This window comes from Aulonocara stuartgranti, assembly GCF_965226115.1.
Source record: "Aulonocara stuartgranti genome assembly, chromosome: 20".
Classification (NCBI taxonomy): domain Eukaryota; kingdom Metazoa; phylum Chordata; class Actinopteri; order Cichliformes; family Cichlidae; genus Aulonocara; species Aulonocara stuartgranti.
This window is the reverse complement of record NC_138956.1, coordinates 37,757,938-37,777,933: the sequence shown is the minus strand read 5'-3', so window position 1 is coordinate 37,777,933 and position 19,996 is coordinate 37,757,938. Positions and strand designations below refer to the sequence as shown.

At 49.6% G+C, this 19,996-nt stretch overlaps 1 protein-coding gene across 5 annotated transcripts in view; it reads right to left on the bottom strand.

The window, feature by feature from the left end:
* Nucleotides 1-704: 704 nt before the first annotated feature.
* LOC309697836 (nucleolar protein 4-like) overlaps nucleotides 705-19,996 on the bottom strand; it is a 114,265-nt gene continuing 94,973 nt past the window's right edge. For 2 of the 5 annotated variants that reach the window (XM_082520016.1, XM_082520018.1), the window contains exons 6-11: nucleotides 17,835-18,310; nucleotides 12,514-12,705; nucleotides 11,785-11,973; nucleotides 10,681-10,794; nucleotides 7,835-8,087; nucleotides 705-7,646 (exon numbers count right to left, since the gene is read on the bottom strand). In XM_082520016.1, coding sequence (XP_082376142.1) covers nucleotides 7,402-7,646; nucleotides 7,835-8,087; nucleotides 10,681-10,794; nucleotides 11,785-11,973; nucleotides 12,514-12,705; nucleotides 17,835-18,310 — 1,469 coding nt within the window. In that variant the 3' untranslated portion in view covers nucleotides 705-7,401. Of the gene's footprint in view, nucleotides 7,647-7,834; nucleotides 8,088-10,224; nucleotides 10,322-10,399; nucleotides 10,795-11,784; nucleotides 11,974-12,513; nucleotides 12,706-17,834; nucleotides 18,311-19,996 lie in introns of those variants that run through there. The other 3 variants (XR_014273935.1, XM_082520017.1, XR_014273934.1) reach the window with 3 other exon arrangements.

The window sequence follows — 19,996 nt, the reverse complement described above, 5'->3', positions numbered from 1 at the left end:
TCCCCCAAAGGGCCACCACACAGACGTCAGAAACATTTGAGCATTTAAAGAATAAATATTTAATGAAATGATGTGAGTGTGGCCTAATTCTAACAACTCCATTTTATTTATATTCCTGCAGTTCCTCTGACGCCCAGCAGAGGCAGCAGTGAGTCTGTTGAAACCTTCCAGTACAAATAAACATGGAAGTGCAGCTGAAGTATGTAAAATCAAACGCACGTATTCATACAACGAATTATTGAGGAACACAGGCAGTAAAAACTCAATGTTTAATGACATCATGTGACCGATAACATGGCTAACACTGTACTAACAGACCAAGAAGGCGGAGCTCCAGGATTCCAGGATTGTGATTGGATGTTATTCTGTGTATGTGTGATGCTTCCACACAGTCTGTGCTAACCAAGCATCTTTTATATACAGTCTGTGTTATGATGTGTAATGTGCTATGAAGTCATGTGATCAAATTACGGCGACTTCCCAAACCAAACAGGAAGTGACTTTAATCCGAACGCTCGCTGCTGCAGATTATTCAGCCCGGACACGGTCCGGTGTGCTGCATCCGACTGAGCGGATTTCTGTCAGAGGCCCCAGACGAACCTGCAAACGGCTCTGGATGCGATCCGCAGCCACCGACGTAAATGCGGTGCAGTGAGGGGTCAGTCTTCGTGATGGGAGGAAATAAGGGCGCGTGAAAGCTGGCGTCTGATAGATAGCACACAGTTTTTATTAGTATATTTAGCTTTGTGATGTACAGCTCGGGAGGAAACAAACCAAAAACAAACTGAACGGTCACAAAGTCCAGAAACATTTCAGCCTTAGCAGTGACATCACACAAAGAAAGCTCAGTCTGTATAATCATTGGTTTCTTCGTCATGGACCAGAGTGATATGTAGTCATCAACAGAAAGAATAAGAACCCACATTTCTTCTTTTCTTTTTCACATATATTATCAACACTTTTCTAAAGAATCAAAATATTCAGCCACAGGTACTGCAAAAGGTATCCACTGTTATATAGAAGAATAATAAACACAATAAATATAAAAAGAATTGATTTGATATAATTTATATGGTATCAAAGAGAGGGAAATGGGCCTTCAGCTGCTTTTATAAAAGTCATGTCCTTTTTTCTGTTCCTGAGGTTGAGTTTCGCCGTCCGCAGTTTAAGTTTCGCTAAATACACTCACAGACTAAAGACCCGACGCCCGGGGCCCGAAATGGCTTTTCATTCACTGAGGAATCGTGTCCCACGGATCGCGGAGGGTCGCCGTGGCCCCGCTGGGATCCTGTGTGCCGTGGAGTCAGCCGAGAGGTCGGGGGTCAACCGCAACCCACCCCTCCAGAGCCGAACAATCGCACAACTCCTCCCTCCCACACCCAGAAGGCCGCCCGGGAATGCCTCGACTTTCTTCACCGAGCACGTTAGCGTGGCAGATTTAACTCAACGCTAATGATGCTAACAGGAAGTACCCGATCCCCCAGACCCTACGGAGGACTGAAACTGCCAAAGTGACTGAACAGCTCCAACACTTTAACAGAAAATTAAATGCATCAACCCAAACATTTCTGTCCATATTCACCTTTGTACAGATTTACCCCGTCTGGCTTTGACCCGGCTTCAGTGACTGTGCCAACATCTGGACCACATCTGGGCCAGGCTCACCACCTCTCCTGCAGGAAATCGCCGTCTTCTAAAAACTAGACCAAACTGTGCACTACTAAAAATAATGAAAATAAAAATATATAAATAATGTTCTCATATGTCATAATCCCATAAAACTAACACTGATGAACTGAAAACAGGCTTTAAATTAAAACTAACGGCCTGCAAATCATTTACCTGAGCTGTAAATGAGCCTTAGGTCAGGTCCAAACATGGCTGCTGCACGGGTACCTGCGTGCCAATTACATTCATTTATTCATGCATTCATTTTGCACTTTATTTCCTTATTTACAACATGAAACAGGAAATAAAGAGGAGAATTACAGTTCAGATTAATTTCTTAGTTGATGCATTTAAAGGTGCTAAGGCCATTAGTACTTTTGGCACTCTCAGGCCTCCACAGTGGGAAAGGGCAGAGTGTGAAAGGTGGATAATCATATTTAGTCTCAGCCCCATTTCCCTGTGTGAGGAAGGAGCGAGAGGAACTCAGGAGTGGAAAAGAGAGGCATGAAGATGAAAACAGAAAGAACCAGAAAAGAAAAATAGCAAAAATCTGTACATGTAAACATCACACTTCCACTGAGTCGAACCATGAGGAGAGTTACAGGTTTCACATTGGTATTACTGAAGGTACGAAGGCCCGGCAGAGGACGTCGAGACAGTCACGAGTCCGGCACAAAGAAGTCAGCCAAAGACGGGAAGGAAAGAGAAAAGCACTAACTGAAAACCAGGAAACCGAGCGGCCCGGACGCCGTCTTTATATTCTGACAGAAGCCGTACAGATAGAAAAATAAAAACGCTCCATAACGCCGTCTGCCTTCTTTCTTTTTTTCTCAAAGACGTGTTTTGAGCTTAGATTCTGATTCGATGGGACCTGACTGGCATCGCGACTACAGACGCCGTCCTCCACAGCAACATGTGATTCAAGACACAAACAATACATCCTGCACTTTGATGTTCATGTCTGCATCTGTTAGAAACCTGCCGCCATGACAGCCAGATTTAATGAGTGAAGCGCGCGTTTCCACGCTTCATCAAACTCGAGTCTTTGAGCCAAAAGGAAACAAACTGAGAGGAACCAGCTGGAGTCGTGGTTCCTGCTTCTACACAGACTGCTGACCCTCGCTTCTGAGGATGAGGAACGACCGGGAGCATGATCCCATCGTGAGGTCACGCCCCTTTAAATTCGTCCCTGAGGACCGATCGTCTGAGGCAGACGGTTCAGAGGAAACCGCTCAGACTGTGGGTCGAGCTCTCCTCCTCCTCGCCACGTCTTCCTCCGTGCTAAGAGCGGTTGGCACCTCCTTTGAGTGATCTAAAGGTGACAGCAGCAGGAAGACCCTGACCCTGAACCTTAAGATGACCCCTCAACATCCTTCAGAGGGGCTGACAGGAGGCTTCTGTTACCTGTGGACACAGGTGGGCTCTCCATGCTGACTCACCGTCATCACAGCAGGCTGCGACTGATGGTTTTTCCTTTTAAGGAGTTAAAACAGGTGGACATGAAGACAGAAGGCGCTAAATGTGACGTAAACTGATCGACTCCACCTCCAGAGTCTCTGAGGCCCGAGAGGTCGACGAGACGCCGTGATCTTTGTGACACACTGACCACCTCTGTCTCAACACGACCTTTAAAAACAGAGCAGCTGTGGAGGACAGCTAAGATGAGCTCAGCATCCGCGGCGGCGCCGGCCGGGGCCCGTCTGCTGACGTGCACGTTTGGAATGTGTGGTAGAAACTGCTGGAATATAAAAAGACCACTTTAATCACACTACAAAATATAGAAATCAGAAGAAGAATCACGTCATACTAAAAAATAGAAACTGGATAGAAACGCATCTGCTATGTACTCGACCGTGGAGACGTTAACAACGAGCGGAGAAGGAGGCGGCGGCGGCGGTGTATGGCTAAAACACTGGGATCATTCTCCCGATCTGTCCGGCTGTGCCGACAGCAGGAATGGAAACCAAACAGAGAGCAAATTCCACCTTTCTGCAGATTGTCATTTGCTTTTTGTTGTGTGTGATTCAGAAACATCCTCTCTGAGAAACAGGAAGTGATGCGATGATTTCATCAGACCATCTCAAAGGTTTTATGAACTTATTCCTTAAGAAATCCAACAAAAGACGAATAATAACAAGGTCGCCAGAGGTCGTTTCAAAGGAGCAGAAGGTATCGAGGAGGATGAACAGAACGGCTTCGAACATTCGACCCTGGCGTGAGCAGGAAGTTAAAGGAAGTCGGGAACATAAAGCAGAAGTGCATCGAACTGTTCCTGCGTTTCCTCTGAACTTTATGGAGTCCTCAGAGTCCGTACAGGCGATTCTGAAGGCGATCACAGAGAAAGACTGCTTCAAAGGACGTGTTTGGAGACTTCAGGACATCCTCCCCGACAGCAGGAAACCAATCGCACGCTGCCATTCAAAGTAAACAAACAACTGTTTGTCTAACAGGAGGATCTCGTTTATTTCTCACAAACATTTGGGAGCTTCGAGGCTTTTGGAACGGCAGCAGTGCAGGTGAAACCCCGCCGCGGTCCGAGGGATCGCCACACCTCCAAGTCCCGGGTCTGCTGACGCTGCCGCCACAGCAGAGAGCGGTTCAGCCCATCACAGCACACCTGGACCGGTCCAGGTGACCCAGAGGTGCTGGGTCGCTCTGACTCCGAAAGCCAGGAAGCAGAGGCAGCATCTGAGAGCACAGTGAGGATCAGATGGAGGAAGAGCAGGACGGGACGCCGGGACCCAAACTCTGTTTACGAGGACGAATAAAGTTTGATTGGACATCGGTGTTGATCATCCTTTTTAAATGCTTTGAGGTGAAAGGTGGGTCAAAGGTCGTGCCCTCCTGCTCTTCTTCTTGTCTTTTTTTTTTTTTTGCATATTTTTCTCCAGTTTTCCTCTCGCTGATCTTTAATCACAGCTTTCCAAAAACAAAACCTCATCAAATTCAGTCACTTCCGTGTGAAACTTTTCCCAAAGCTCGGGCGCTTCTGTCGCTGCACATGAGCATGAAGGTGTGGATGTTTGGGTGGAGGCTGTGAGGTCTGAGCTGCCATCACAAACCTTCCAGTGAACGTGGTGATTATCAGCCGCATGACAGAAAACTGTCATGCCACGCCCCCCCCTTTGCTTCACAGCAGAGCGGGGCGTGGGGGGCGGTCCCTCTGAGGAAACATGCATACACTCACACAAAGGGGCTCCGCCCCTTCACATCACAGATGACTGTTGCTTTCCTCGCTGTGCAAAAAGGGAGCAAATTACAGTGAAATGACCGTCGAGCTGAGTAGAAACCATAATAGAAGCAGAGCATCATCCAGGAAACCAGGAGCTTAACGAGCCCAAGTCCCTAACGAGCGTCTGAGGCCTCAACGAGGGCCCAAACTCCTAATGAGCCCGAGGCCCCAACGAGCCCGAGGCCCCAACGAGCCCGAGGCCTTACCGAGCCCGAGGCCCCAACGAGCCCGAGGCCCTACCGAGCCCGAGGCCCCAACGAGCCCGAGGCCTTACCGAGCCCGAGGCCCCAACGAGCCCGAGGCCTTACCGAGCCCGAGGCCCCAACGAGCCCGAGGCCCCAACGAGCCCGAGGCCTTACTGAGCCCGAGGCCCCAACGAGCCCGAGGCCTTACTGAGCCCGAGGCCTTACTGAGCCCGAGGGCCTTACTGAGCCCGAGGCCTTACTGAGCCCGAGGCCTTACTGAGCCCGAGGGCCTTAACGAGCTGAGGTTCAAAATGCACTTTGAAGCTAAATTTCACATAATGAAAAATAATTATCTATAAACAACGCTATCAAAAGGCAAAAGTACTCAGCGGTGATGAGAACGAGAATTAAAGGAAGAGTTTGAGTTTGGGGAAATAACTTGCTTCCTTGCAGAGATCCTGATGGGACGTTTGATGTTCTGACAGCTAGCTTAGCTTAGCTCAAAGACTGCAGGCAGGGGTAAACAGCTAGCCTGGCTCTGTTTAAAGGTCAGAAAATCTGCTTATTCCTGTACAGAGCACCAGCTAACATGTTATGTTTTCTCTCTTTTTTTTTAGTATGGCTTCTTTTTACAGGGCATAACATGCTAATGAGTAAGCTAGCCACTTCCCCCAGCTTCTAGTGTTTAAAGCTAAGCTAGCTTAGGGCTACTGTCTTGTATCCTATATGGTCCAGAAGCTACTGCTGAGCCATAAGCATGTTAACCTCTGCTCTAAAGTTTTAACATGGGAGTCTATGAGGCCGACCCACCACTGGAGCCTCCAGAGGACATCAGAGGAACTGCAGCTTCTAGAGCTCCAGGGTTGGAAGGTGCAGCTGAAATTTACAGACAGGTACAACAATGAGGTCAGATTTTCATCTAACTTGAAAGCAAATCCTATTTCCACAAACGTCAAACTCTTCAAGCAGCAGAGCGTAAGCAGGGACCAGAACATCAGGAGTGATTCCAACATGGCTGAGAACCTGAGGGAGGAGCTCCCGCTCCACTTATCTGCTGCCTCACTTTCCTCTCAGACTAATCACAAGTTACACACTAGTAAACAAACAGATAGTATTAATCTACACGGGACTAGAAGTTTGTACAGCCCTCCCCGTGCCCTCCAAACTGAGGGGAGGGTCCGAAAAGAAGAAGATTCACAGTTAGAAAGTCACAAAACACGACAGGAATCGAGCCCTATGAAGCAAAACAAAGAAAGCAGCCAACCAAGCAGCCAGCGGGACAGAGAGGAGCGCCGGATCGGACCGTCGCTCTCTGAGCCGGTTGGTCGTGTTTTCACGGGGCACTGCGGCGAGCTACCGCCCGGCTGTGTTGAGGTTTCAGGTCTATGGCAGAAGGTCCGGTTTTTAAAATAGCAGCAGCAACATGAAAGTTCATCATTATAATCATAGTAATAACAACAATAATAATAATGGCCATCTCAGAGTTTAACAGACACACACAGTAAGACGGAGCAGTCCTCCTCATCCTCAAGCCTGAGGAAGAGGAGGAGGTTTAGGTCCACGAAGAAGAGCCGGAGAGTAGGTCCAAACAGAGAGAAGAAGAAGAGGAGGAGGAGGAGGAGGGACAGATGCTGAGGTTTCATAGAAGCTGGAGGTAAACCTGCGCACACGTGCACGACTCTCCTCAGAAAAGAAAGAAACGCTGACGACATCAGGAGGCGGAGAAACCCGGCTTCACCTGCAGGAGCTGAGCGTTTGATTGGCAGGTCTGATCTGAGGTATTTCCTGGTGGTCAAAATGGCGTCTCGGATGCATAAGTGAGCGCGCGGCTCCCGGGGCCAAGGGCAAGGACGGGGTGAGGTCAGAGGTGAGGAGAAAGTGCTGAAGGACACAGAGAGCTTATATACAGGCGAACACGAACAGTCTGTTCTTTTTCTTCTTTCACTTTAAAAAAGTCCAACGGAAAAATCACGAAAGAGAAAACGTCCCAACAAAGAAACGGACAGCGTCCGAAAACAAACAGCCTCAACGCAACGTCGTTTTTATAACCAGAAGAAGATCGACCCCACAGCTCCCCAGAGAGTCTTTGCTCCTCCTCCTCTGTGATTGTGAGGCGCCTCCGCAGAGGAGCCGAGCTTCCTGCGGCGTTCCGGGTTTTGTTCTCAGGCAGGATTCGGTGGATTCTCCGCCCTCGCTGCGGCCTCAGGTTCCCGTTTTCCTCCAAACGGTCGCCACAGTTTCAAAACCAGGCGAGGCCGGCGAGGGCGCAGGAAACGTGACGGGGTAGTGTGTGTGTGTGTGTGTGTGTGTGTGAGATCAGTTCTGCTGCAGGATGAGGTTTTCCAGCTCGTCTGCTGAGCGCAGCAGGAAGGCGGCTGACTCTCGGTATCCAGCGATCAGCTGACGCACGGCCGTGATCTCTGGCTGGCTGAGCTGGGTCGACGCCCCGCCCCCTCCTCCACCACCACTGCCCCGCCCACCGAGGCTGTTGGCGGCAACAGAAGAGGAGGAGTTGCTGACGTTGGTGGAGGAGTGAGACTTCATGCTGAGGTCAGTGGGGCCTGCAGAGGAACACGGTCGACATCATGATGTCATTACTTAGAAATAATGTGATATTACATAAAATATGTTCCTGACACGAGAAAACATCCACAGGAAGGACCCGAACATTTCAACTTTGGACCTTTGATGATGAAACCACACCCAACAATCTGTAAGTAAAAGACGGACTGCTTGTGTCATCACTTACCGTTGGTCTGACCAGCAACAGCAGCAGCGGCAGCAGCAGCACCGGTTGTCAAGGAAACAGGGTGTTGCATGGTGGCGCTCAGGCCTGGGTATCCACGGTAACCGTAGCTGAGGCCAGCGCCGTTGATATAGAGCTGGGACTCCTGGGAGGAGAAGGCTGAGGCGGCCAATGAGTAGGCGGAGTGAGCGAGGGACGCCGGCTCCCTCAGAACGCCTCCGACCCCGGACGGCTTATCCAGAGTGATCTGCTCATCCTGAGGAAGGACAAGGAAGTCAGGAGCTTTTCAAAATAAAAACAGCACGATGGGGACAGGAAGCAGGAATGCTGATGCTGACAGGGGATTTTTCTCTCATGGAATTAAAGAAAAACTTCCAAAACTGGAAAGTTGATAAATGCAAACTGCACTCACAGCAGCTTCGAAACATATTCATGATCATGGGCACCGCCTGCCGTGGGCGTGTCCAACTACAGCTCTGAATGTTGTATGGATAACCAACACATCACAGGTGTGATGGCAGCTAAACCCAGTGGAGTGGTAATAATTAGTGCTGTCAGCGCCATAATCGCATTAACGTGTGCGTGGGGCTGCACAGCGCTAACGAGTTAACCGTGCTAACCTGTAGACGCCATGCAGCCTCTCGCACGGGGAATCTGCGCTAACAGAGATTAACGCTGACAGCGCTACTAATAATAATGCAAGAGCAAACACCAACAACTGGGTGAGCGGGGCTGTTAGTGTGTGTGTATACGGATAATAGCAAACACTGTAAGGAATTTTGTTCGCTCAAATTAAACTCAAATTTTCTCAGAATAGAGGCACAAAAATAACGCCATATCCTCGCCCCTGTCCTCCACACTGTCCTCGCCCCTGTCCTCCACACTGTCCTCCACACTGTCCTCGCCCCTGTCACACTGTCCTCCACACTGTCCTCGCCCCTGTCCTCCACACTGTCCTCGCCCCTGTCCTCCACACTGTCCTCGCCCCTGTCCTCCACACTGTCCTCCACACTGTCCTCGCCCCTGTCCTCCACACTGTCCTCGCCCCTGTCCTCCACACTGTCCTCCACACTGTCCTCGCCCCTGTCCTCCACACTGTCCTCGCCCCTGTCCTCCACACTGTCCTCCACCCTGTCCTCGCCCCTGTCCTCCACACTGTCCTCGCCCCTGTCCTCCACACTGTCCTCCACCCTGTCCTCGCCCCTGTCCTCCACACTGTCCTCGACACTGTCCTCGCCGATCCTTGACACCGTCCTCGCCCCTGTCCTCGTCACTGTCCTCGCCCCTGTCCTCGTCACTGTCCTCGCCCCTGTCCTCCACACTGTCCTCGCCCCTGTCCTCCACCTGTCCTCGCCCCTGTCCTCCACACTGTCCTCGCCCCTGTCCTCCACACTGTCCTCGCCTTGACCCTGTCCTCCACACTGTCCTCGACACTGTCCTCCACACTGTCCTCGCCCCTGTCCTCCACACTGTCCTCGCCTTGACCCTGTCCTCCACACTGTCCTCGCCCCTGTCCTCCACACTGTCCTCGCCCATCCTTGACACCGTCCTCACCCCTGTCCTCCACACTGTCCTCGCCCCTGTCCTCCACACTGTCCTCGACACTGTCCTCCACACTGTCCTCGACACTGTCCTCCACACTGTCCTCCACACTGTCCTCGCCCTCCTTGACACCGTCCTCGCCCCTGTCCTCGCCCCTGTCCTTGACACTGTCCTTGACACTGTCCTCGACACTGTCCTCGCCTTGACCCTGTCCTCGTCACTGTCCTCGCCCCTGTCCTCCACACTGTCCTCGCCCCTGTCCTCCACACTGTCCTCGCCCCTGTCCTCCACACTGTCCTCGCCTTGACCCTGTCCTCCACACTGTCCTCGACACTGTCCTCCACACTGTCCTCGCCCCTGTCCTCCACACTGTCCTCGCCTTGACCCTGTCCTCCACACTGTCCTCGCCCCTGTCCTCCACACTGTCCTCGCCCATCCTTGACACCGTCCTCACCCCTGTCCTCCACACTGTCCTCGCCCCTGTCCTCCACACTGTCCTCCACACTGTCCTCCACACTGTCCTCGCCCTCCTTGACACCGTCCTCGCCCCTGTCCTCGCCCCTGTCCTTGACACTGTCCTTGACACTGTCCTCGCCTTGACCCTGTCCTCGCCCCTGTCCTCCACACTGTCCTCGCCCCTGTCCTCCACACTGTCCTCCACACTGTCCTCGCCCCTGTCCTCCACACTGTCCTTGCCCCTGTCCTCGCCCCTGTCCTCCACACCGTCCTCGCCCCTGTCCTCGCTCCTGTCCTCCACACTGTCCTCGCCCCTGTCCTCCACACTGTCCTCGCCTTGACCCTGTCCTCCACACTGTCCTCGCCTTGACCCTGTCCTCCACACTGTCCTCGCCCCTGTCCTGCACATTTCGTCCCTGAAACATGGCTGTGAGTCAGGGCTGTGCAGGGGCCACAGCATGTGTGTGTCTGCATGATGAGGAGACGCTGCTGCTGTAAATGACAGAAACGTGTCAGCGCTGCTGTTCTGTGGTCATCAGTCGGGTTTGTGTCACAGATAATATTCCTTACTTTTTGAAAAACAGGAACCTTAAATTGCTCGTCGGTTGCTGTGGTGTGAATGGTCTCTATCAGCTGTATGTATGCACTGCTTCACATTTTCCACAGTGAGCTGGATCGGAATCTTTGTCGGGCTGACTCTGGCCCGCGGGCCTCATGTTTGACACCAGCACTGAAGCCCTGATGTTCCTTCGGGGTTTTCTGATCAGAAAGGAGAGAGCGCCTCTCGCTGGAAGCCGTCAGTAAAGCAGCTCTGTGTCGGACACAACTGTGGAAGCACCGCAGGAACTCACGTGGTAGGCTTCGAGGCGCATCCTCTTGGCAGCGTTGCGTGATTCGCTCTCGCAGGCAGCAGCCAGGATGTTCTCAGCCATGGCCGAGGTGAGGTGAGGTGGAGTGGGGCGGGTCTGAAAACAACAGAAGCTCAGGGTCAGAGTCTTCGGGTTCTTCATCATCACGTTCACATCACTAACATCAAGGAAAATCATCCACAGCAGAAAAAAACAGAACAATTAACCAACGAGCTAAAAAAGCGATCAGCAGGAGAACATGAGGAGTGATCGTGAGAGTGGAAGGAAACGTCCAGGAGAAGGTAGTCAAACCGCTTCAGCTCACAGCGAGGAGGAAAACACACTGAGGAAGAGGAGGTGGAGATGAAGAATGAGGGCACCACAGGGAGGAAGAGCCTGAAGATGGAAAATAAGAGGTTTACAGGTGGGAGAGGAAGATGAAGGTAAACTGATGATCTGTGAGGAGAAGAGGAAAAACAAGAAGAAAAAGAGGATGAGGAGGAAGAACCAGAATAAGAAGAAGATGAAACAGCAGGAGATGAAGGACAAGAAAGCTTAGATGATGAAGAATAACATCAGCTATCCAAGCATGTGTGTCTCCACCACCAGGGGCAGCAGAGACTGTGCCGTGATTGGTCAGTTTGTCCTCCACACTCTCAGACTACATTTATGACATTGACCTTCAGAGCTCAGACTCAGCTGTGATGATCACCTGTGAAAGCTCCTGGCTCTGACCTTTGCCCTCTGTGGACGCAGACGTGAGCACCGTGACAGAGACGCGCTGTGACTGCGTGGGACACGAGCTCCGAGTGTCTTTGTCACATGTTCCACTGCAGGCACCTGTACCTGTTCCTTTGGTATATTATCCTGAGCTCGTGTCCTCTTTAGCCCCCGTCCTTCTGACCTTGTGTTTAGGTCACAGTGAACAAACCGCTTCAGTCCATCTGAGACCTTCACTTTAAATGCGACTCTACAGAAGTTCAACCATCCCAGCTAACCTTTGAGAACCGGTCCCCTCGTCTCGCAGACGCCCCCTGCAGGGACCTCCAGGGTGGAGCAGATTAAAGAAATAAGCAAAGAAGAAGAGCAGCATGCATGTTGCAGTACCTCCATGCCGTTCTTCTTCATGCGACGGCAGGATTTGAGGTAGGTGCGGATGCGCTTGCGGGCGCGTTCCTGGAACTCTGGGAACTGTCTGCTGCAGGACTCGATGATGGCCTGGATCTTCTCCTTAGGCTGCTTGGAGATAGGCACCATCCGATCCAAGTTCTCGTCCACAAACAGACGCACAAACATCTGCAGGAGAGTGCACACACACAGCAGGTAATGCCTACATGCATTGACACAGTTCATACACTGGAGAGGAGTTGAACAAAGACAAAGATAACAGCTGGACTGTTCTCATAACACCTGTTTAAATGGTTTTAAGTCTTAAGTTTGCATCTGTAGGGGGTGTGGCCTATTGACTGACTGTCTGCTAGGCTGAACTGGACCTCTGCACCATGCTTGTGTTGTTGGAGCCTTTTGGAGCATTTTCAATGCACAGATGTGATCAGCACTGATCAGCATCCTCTGCTCCTTTTCTGTTCTTCGCTCTAAGCAAACGGTCGTTGGCTGTTCGTCTCTGCTGGGCAGAGCGTGTGAACACCTGTCTGCAGTGTCTGGAAGCACAGCTAACGCTAGCTTTGATCATTCGGTAGATTGTGATAATAAAAGTGGATGAAGGTTCAGATGTGCCATGCTTTGGATCGATGCCTCGAACAGCTGTCCGACATTTCTGTTTATCAGCATAACGTTTGTTGATGGACGTCATTCAAAGCGCCGTCTCTCACTTACATTAAAGGCTTTTAATCTCTCGGGGTCGACGCCCTCCGTGTCGTTCATCTTGTCGTTGTCGTCATGGTCGTCGTGGTCATCGTCATCATCATCGGGAGCGCCCTGGCTGCCATGACGCCCCACGGTCAAGTCTTCGGCGCTCAAGTCCATTTTCATGCTGTCGTAGCTGCCGCCTGAACTGTACTGTGGGGACTGAACACACACACACACACGCACACACACACACGCACACACACACACACACACACGCACACACACACACACACACACGCACGGTTACGAGCGGCTCTCTGTTTTACACGTTTCAGGGCTGTAAGTGGCTCGGCTGTTCCGACGGACTCGTCCTTAATAAAACACTAATTAAGAGTCTTGTTAGCGTCTGACGGCTCGCCAATGAAAAGGTGCTTAAATATAAAGATTTCGTTCACTGCTGCAGACACTCAGACATCATCATGACGAGTAATTATCAGCTGGAGAACAGTCCAGGCAGGATCACCTTACTAATACTTGAACACTTTCAAGAGAACCAAGTCAAATACTGGTTCCCTCTCACAGCACGAGGAACACCGCCTTTAAAAACACAAATACAGGACAGGCTGCCATCAAAAAACCAGGAAACACATGAAAGAAAACCAGTGAGACTTCTGGGAGAAGCTCTGTGTGCAGCTGGAGGTGAAACTGAGAGGCTCGGCGGTAAAATGGTGCAGAAACCAGTAAAGAATGTTTTCAAGAGTTTTGAGGTATGTGCTCAGAGCAAAGTTCAGATGGAAACATCAGACTGACGTATCAGATCTATGACATCACAGAGAGTCTGAGCCGCTGACTGTGTGAGACGAATGCTTTTATTGTGACGGGCAGAAACAGGAAGAAGTCCACAGAACAAATTGTGGTTCCGTTACGGATGACGTCATGACGACCGGGTCGTCGCTGCTAACGAAACCTGAACTAAGCATGGAGCCCAGGCAGTCATGTGACTCCTGAAAGAAACCCACTCAAGCTGTGTTAGACCGCACTCCATAACAGCGTGCACATGCACACACACACACACACACACACACACACACACACACACACACACACAAACACACACGCACACACACTAACATGCACAAACACACACACGCACACACACTAACATGCACAAACACACACACGCACACACACACACACACACACTAACATGCACAAACACACACACACACACACACAAACACGCACAAACACACACACACAAACATGCACAAACACACACACACAAACATGCACAAACACACACACGCACACACACTAACATGCACAAACACACACACACACACACACACTAACATGCACAAACACACACACACACACACACACACACACACACACAGACACACACACACACACTAACATGCACAAACACACACACGCACACACACTAACATGCACAAACACACACACACACACACACACCTGTCGAGAGTTTCTGGCTCTCTGCGTGAGACGGAGCTTCGTGTGAGTCTGTGTTTGCAGCCTGTCTGCAGTAACACTTTCCCTCCAAGGCCAGCGCACATTGTTGTGAGTCTGTGCTATTCAGCGCCGCAGAAAGGCAGCGAGACGAGGAAGGAAGAAGTGCGATCTCCTGCGGCTGTGTGAACATCTCCTCCAACAAAGCAACGTGTTTTCAGACAAAAGCGAGGAGGAGATGTGTTCATGGACTGTTTCTCTCTTCCATATCATTTCTCTGTTTCCTTTAACTGTTTGAAAACAGCTTCCAGGCAGATCTCAGAGTCAGGCTCCTCTCAACCTCAGAGCTGTTTACACAATCTGATCCATCCAATCACAGGTGTCCTTGGAGCTGGCCAGGTGAGACGTTTCCTTCTTGTTGATGTGTGATGTCAACAAGCTGAAGATAACTGGATGTCTTCTTTAGGTTTAGAGACCTTCTGAAGGAGAGGTGAAACCTTTCCAACAACCTAAGAAATCCTGCCGGCTTCCCAACAGCCTTTCAGCTCCAAGCTTCAGTCCTCAAAGCTCTGAGGCTCCACTGAGAGCTACAAACCGAATCTTTCACCTCCCACAAACTGATCAGTGCGGCTCTTCTACAACAAACATTAATGTCCATGAAGAAGAGGATTTACAAGGTCTGGTTAGACACTGCACCAAGCTAAGCTCTGAACGGCACAACCTGAACTGTAGTGACGTTTGATGAAGACAGCCAAGCTTCGGGGCTGTGGTCAGCTTACATCGGCATGTGTCTTTGATGAGCGAAGACAGACACCGTCACATGACAGGAAGAAGATGCCTCAAACTTCAGCCCAGAGAAGGTCCGAGATGGTCAGCACAGCTGGATGTTAGCCATTAATCTGCTGCTAACCTGGTTTGGACTCCTGATGCTCAGCTTCATGCATCACTGAGGACTCTTCTCAGAAATCTTCATATATTTGGTGTCAGACACATGATAAGCTGAGTTTAAAGGCCCTCTGGAAAGAGGCAACGCCACTGCCATCTTAACAAAACCTCCTCCTCCTCACTGCAGCCCCGCCCCCTGACATGAATAAGGGTTCCTCGCAAGTACACAGGAGGCTCCTCACTCGACAGTAAACAGCAGAGGTAAACAGCAGACAGGCAGCCAGCACAGCTTTGCTATCAGGGTACAGTTTCTAAGGAGACTCTGGGGAAAAAACCTAAAATACACAAAAGTATTTCATTTTTCGGGATACAAGGTTAATGTAAACAAAATGCAGGTATTAACTTTAAACTATGAACCACCAGTCAAAATTAAGAATCGCTACTATGGGTGGTAATGCGTCGTGACGTCACCAAAATGTTCAATGCCAACTATGCCCCGCTAAACGAATCCATACAATCAGACAAAGATGGAATACCAACCAGATTAAATATTCTTCCCTGTATTTGTTTCAGTCTTTACCGACTGCCACAAAAACAGTTTGTGGCGTGGGACAGAATATTGTCAAAACACATCTGGAACGGGAAAAAAGCTCGAGTATAAACGCTGCAATCAAAGAAAGAAAAGGGAGGTCGTGGGCTTCCTTGTCTACGAGAATATTACTGCACAGCTCAGCTAAGACCACTGATATGTCTCTGCTGTCCAGATTACTCCGCCGGATGGAAAGATGTTGAAGGAAAACCAGTTACAGCTTTAATATCGGACATAAAGTTACAGAACAAAACAGACATGGCAGATGAACCCATACTACAAATAATCACATCTGCTCTGAAAGAAGTCATCAGAATTTGCCTCTAAGCTTTGATGGTGAGCATGTGATTCAGATTTTCCCCGAATCAGTACGATAATAGATTCAAGAACTGGATTTGAAAAGGTATAACTAATTATTATTCATTCGTCCACAAGGAGGCATTTCAAAGCTTTGAAAGGAGCAAACATGATTTAGGCTCAGACGACTTCTTTAGATTTCTACAGGCCAGAAATTATTTTAATCAAAACTTAAAAGTGAACCTAAACGAATTACAGTTTGTAGAAACATTTTTATCATTAACCAAATCTGGAGCGCAAAGCAAAATGATTTCCAAACGATATAAGAGCATCCTGCGGTGTAAAAACCACAGCTCTCTGTATATGAAAGCAATGTGGGGAAAAGAAGGTAACCTGTCGATTACAGAGGAGTGTTGCATGACACAGTGGGCTACCACCGGGTCCAGTGTTTGCCGTGAGTTCTGCTGTAAAATCATTACGAGAGTTTTCATCAGCCCTGCTCAGCAAAGATATCGGGGAACTGCGACACTTGTTGGAGATGTGGGCGAGATGGAGCTAACCGTTTCCAAATCTTTTGGGATTGCAAAGTTAGTCACCAGCACTAATCCACGAACATCTACAAAATGTGTTGTCATTTGTTTTTCTTTTAACCTTTGAAACCATATTTTTGTGTAACACACCAGTGGATGAATTAATCTAATCATAGAAGACTTTTGTATGGCTGCGAGTAAAAAGCCTGTTACGAGGAGATGGCTTAAGCCTGAACCACATTCTGTACAAGAGATCTATACCATGGGAAAACTGTCATTTTCTCTTAAACTTCAGAGGGATACTGTCTACAGAACATGGGCTGTATCCCAATCCAGGGTCTGCAGCCTTAAAGGCCGCATTTTAAGGCCGATTACGTCACAGCGACGCGACGAAGGCTGTCCCAATTCAAAGGCTGCTCGAAATGCGGCCTTCATTTCCCTGAATTTTAAGGACGTGGCGGTGTAGACTTCATGGCCCAATATATCCCAGAATGCATAGCGCGGCGATGGGTGTGGATAATTTTGCCGAAAAAAAAACGATAAGGGGCGGCCGAAGAGTAAACTTTAATTAAGTACTGAATATTATGTCGCTTATTTATGTGCAAATGTTTAATAACGAAGAACATTAAACATTACTGTTGGCCACACAAAGTCATGTGACATTAGTGACGTTTGTACTAACTTGGTTTTAAAGCCTTTAAATATGCGCCGTTCAATAGCTGAGCTTAATCCTACAGAGAATGATCAAAGCTCATGTAGAAAGAAACACATGAACAAAAGATTTTCTCCTTCATTTCTGTCAAACACAGCTGTATGACACGTTTCCAGTGGTTAGTATCATGGTTGCTAGGCAACCTGCTCAGCACAACGGAGGCTAGACCGTCCCATTTCACAAGCCTCGCACTTCCGGCCTTAGCGGTCTTTGAGTACGCGGCCCTTGAGGATCGTTGAGGCTGCGTACTTTAAGGTTGCAGACCCTGAATTGGGATACAGCCATGGTCTAAATCAGGGGTGTCCAACTCCAGGCCTCGAGGGCCGGCGTCCTGCAGGTTTTAGATCTCACCCTGGGTCAGCACACCTGAATCAAATGCTTAGTTCATTCCCAGGCCTCTGGACAACTTCAGAATATGCTGAGGAGGTGATTTAGCCGTTTAAATCAGCTGTGTTGGATCGAGGACACATCTAAACCTGCAGGCCCTCGAGGCCTGGGGTTCAACACCTGTGGCCTAAACGGACAGAATATGTTAAGCCTGTGAGGTGTGATTTTTTATGAACCATGATTTCTTTTATGTTGATGCTCTGAGTTTCCCATTTCAATAATATGATGCTAACCTGCCTGCCCTGCTACCCCTTTACCCAAGTTCTTTTTAAAAATGTGAAAGCAAAAGTAAAATGTAGAAACGACTGTTATGCTTTCTCAATAAAAGAGACGCTAAAAGAACAAGTTTTTGAAGTCGTAGCGTGCAGAAGCACGACGACACAGAACGTCTCCATCTTCCTGATGGAGCGTTCCACGATCGGGAAAACGCCGGAATTAAATAGAGCTACAGAGGTACAGGAGGCTTGTGTCTCACCTTGCCGCCATATTCCCTGCCGTCGCGGTCCAGTCGCAGCTCGGTCGCGTGTGTGTGTGACTGCGTGTTGGGGGCGTGTGCATTGTGAGGAGCGTGTGTGTGCGGCAGGGGCAGCGGCAGGGCGGGATGTGGAGCTAGAGGAGGTTTGGCAGCCAGCGGGTACTTCCTGCGGAGCTCCTCGGGTGCGCTGGGATGGAGCGCGCCGAGCAGCGCCGCGGCCGCCGCTGAGACAGTGATGGGCAGGTGTGAGGTGGGCAGAGGCAGGCGCTGAGGAGGCGGGTCACTCAGGTTGATCGGCTGCTGGTCCTCAGAGGATGAGGAAGAGGAAGTGGGCCTGCTGAAGTCGAGAGGGGCGGGGCCACCGTTTCCATTCACAACCTCAGTTTCCCTGACCACGGCGCCATCTGTCACAGCAGAGGAGGGAGGGGTCAGGGCGGGCAGGCCGTTTCCACTGCCGCTCTCTGAGGACGAATCATCTGAAAGAAGAGACACGGGAGGGTTAAAGGTCAGACTGACAGCGTTCACTGATGACTTTCACGAGTTTGGTTCACACAGAGACGCCACCTCTCACAGGAAGAGCGACGTTCCCATAAAAGCTGCAGTTCCTCTAACGTCCACCAGAGGCTCCAACCTGACCCCGCCCCACACACAGTAGCAAACACGTGTGTCATGTGACCTGCTGGTTTGTGGCGACGTGCTGCATCGTTTCATTAAACTGAATGTGAGTGTGGGGGCGGGTCTAACTGTGACACTGATCACTCATTGGCCAACCAAATGTCAACGAATCAATCACAGATCTGTGCAGCATCACAGTGCAGTGTGTTTGACCCACACACACACACACACACACACACACACACACACACACAGCTACTGCTATAAATCAGTCACTGATAGAACAGATCTCACATTAAGACACTTTCCAGAGCAGAAACTCATCACTTGTCCAGCAGGTGGCATCCCTGCTCCATGAAGAAAACCACCTCAGGCTTTGAGACTCCCTCAGAGTCAGTCTGCTGTCTTTAGTGTTTCAGTGCTGCAGTGATGAAACCTCTCTGCCTCCATCAGCTTTACACAGGTGTGGTCAGGTGCAGCGCAGGGAGAAGCTGGGAGGAGCTGGTAACTACGAGCTGGAATCAACTCAGAGCAGTCATCAGACTCTTCATACTTCTACGTCATCATCATCATCATCTTCATACGAGACCATATACGTTCCTTCTTTTTGTTCTTGGACTCACCGCTCAAAATAATCCTTCTTTATCTGATCCTGGAGCCTCTGTCTGAAACAAGCTGCCTGAGCTCCTCTCCTTTTAACTTAACGTTTACACAAGCTTAAAGAGCAGGTAGGTGGGGCTTTATGACATCACAAAGACCCCAGAGGAGAAGAAAGTGTCACAAACAGTGTTTTAAACAGTCCGCAGCCTGAGCTCACAAACATCTGACAGGCCGGAGTGTGAAACTGCCAACATGTAGATTAAAAACTTAATAAGCCAATAATCTCAACAAGAGTACAATTAATAATGTTGGCATTTAATAATTCATTCAAGTGAGAGATAAACTGATTTGTTTCATTTTGTTTATATTTCCTTTTAATTAATCCCCCATTCATTTTCTTTTTTTTAAATTTCCACCTGCATTACATCAGCTGTTAAATCAATAAATCAACAGCCAGTCTCACACTGCCTCGAACGACGCAGGAATACATGCGATAAAACATAAAAGGAAAATATAAAAATGATTAATTCTGAGGACAATAAAAAGAATAAAATGCAAAGAGATGATAAACAACGTGTCGCAAACACCTGCACCTAGTGTCAGGTTGGTGCAAGGACATGTTTAATGTCATTTTTGCTGTTTTAGGCCTCCATACACCAACAGCCACAACATGTCCATGTTTGCTGGGTCAAAGATGAAGACGAGCAGAAATGTGAGAACACAGATGTGACCGAAGCAGACCGCCTGCATTCCTGTGAGCTGTGGCTGACAATCATGACTCGCTGCGGTCTGCAGGATGGAGTGTAGCTCTGCGTCGGGCTCACAGAAACGAATCTGTGCCCCGCTGCCGCTTATCCTTCCCCGCTCAGGCCGACGGGATCCTAAATAAGTGATTGTGGAATAACTGCTTTGTGCAGGCGGGATGGATGCACCGCCGGCCTTTCATC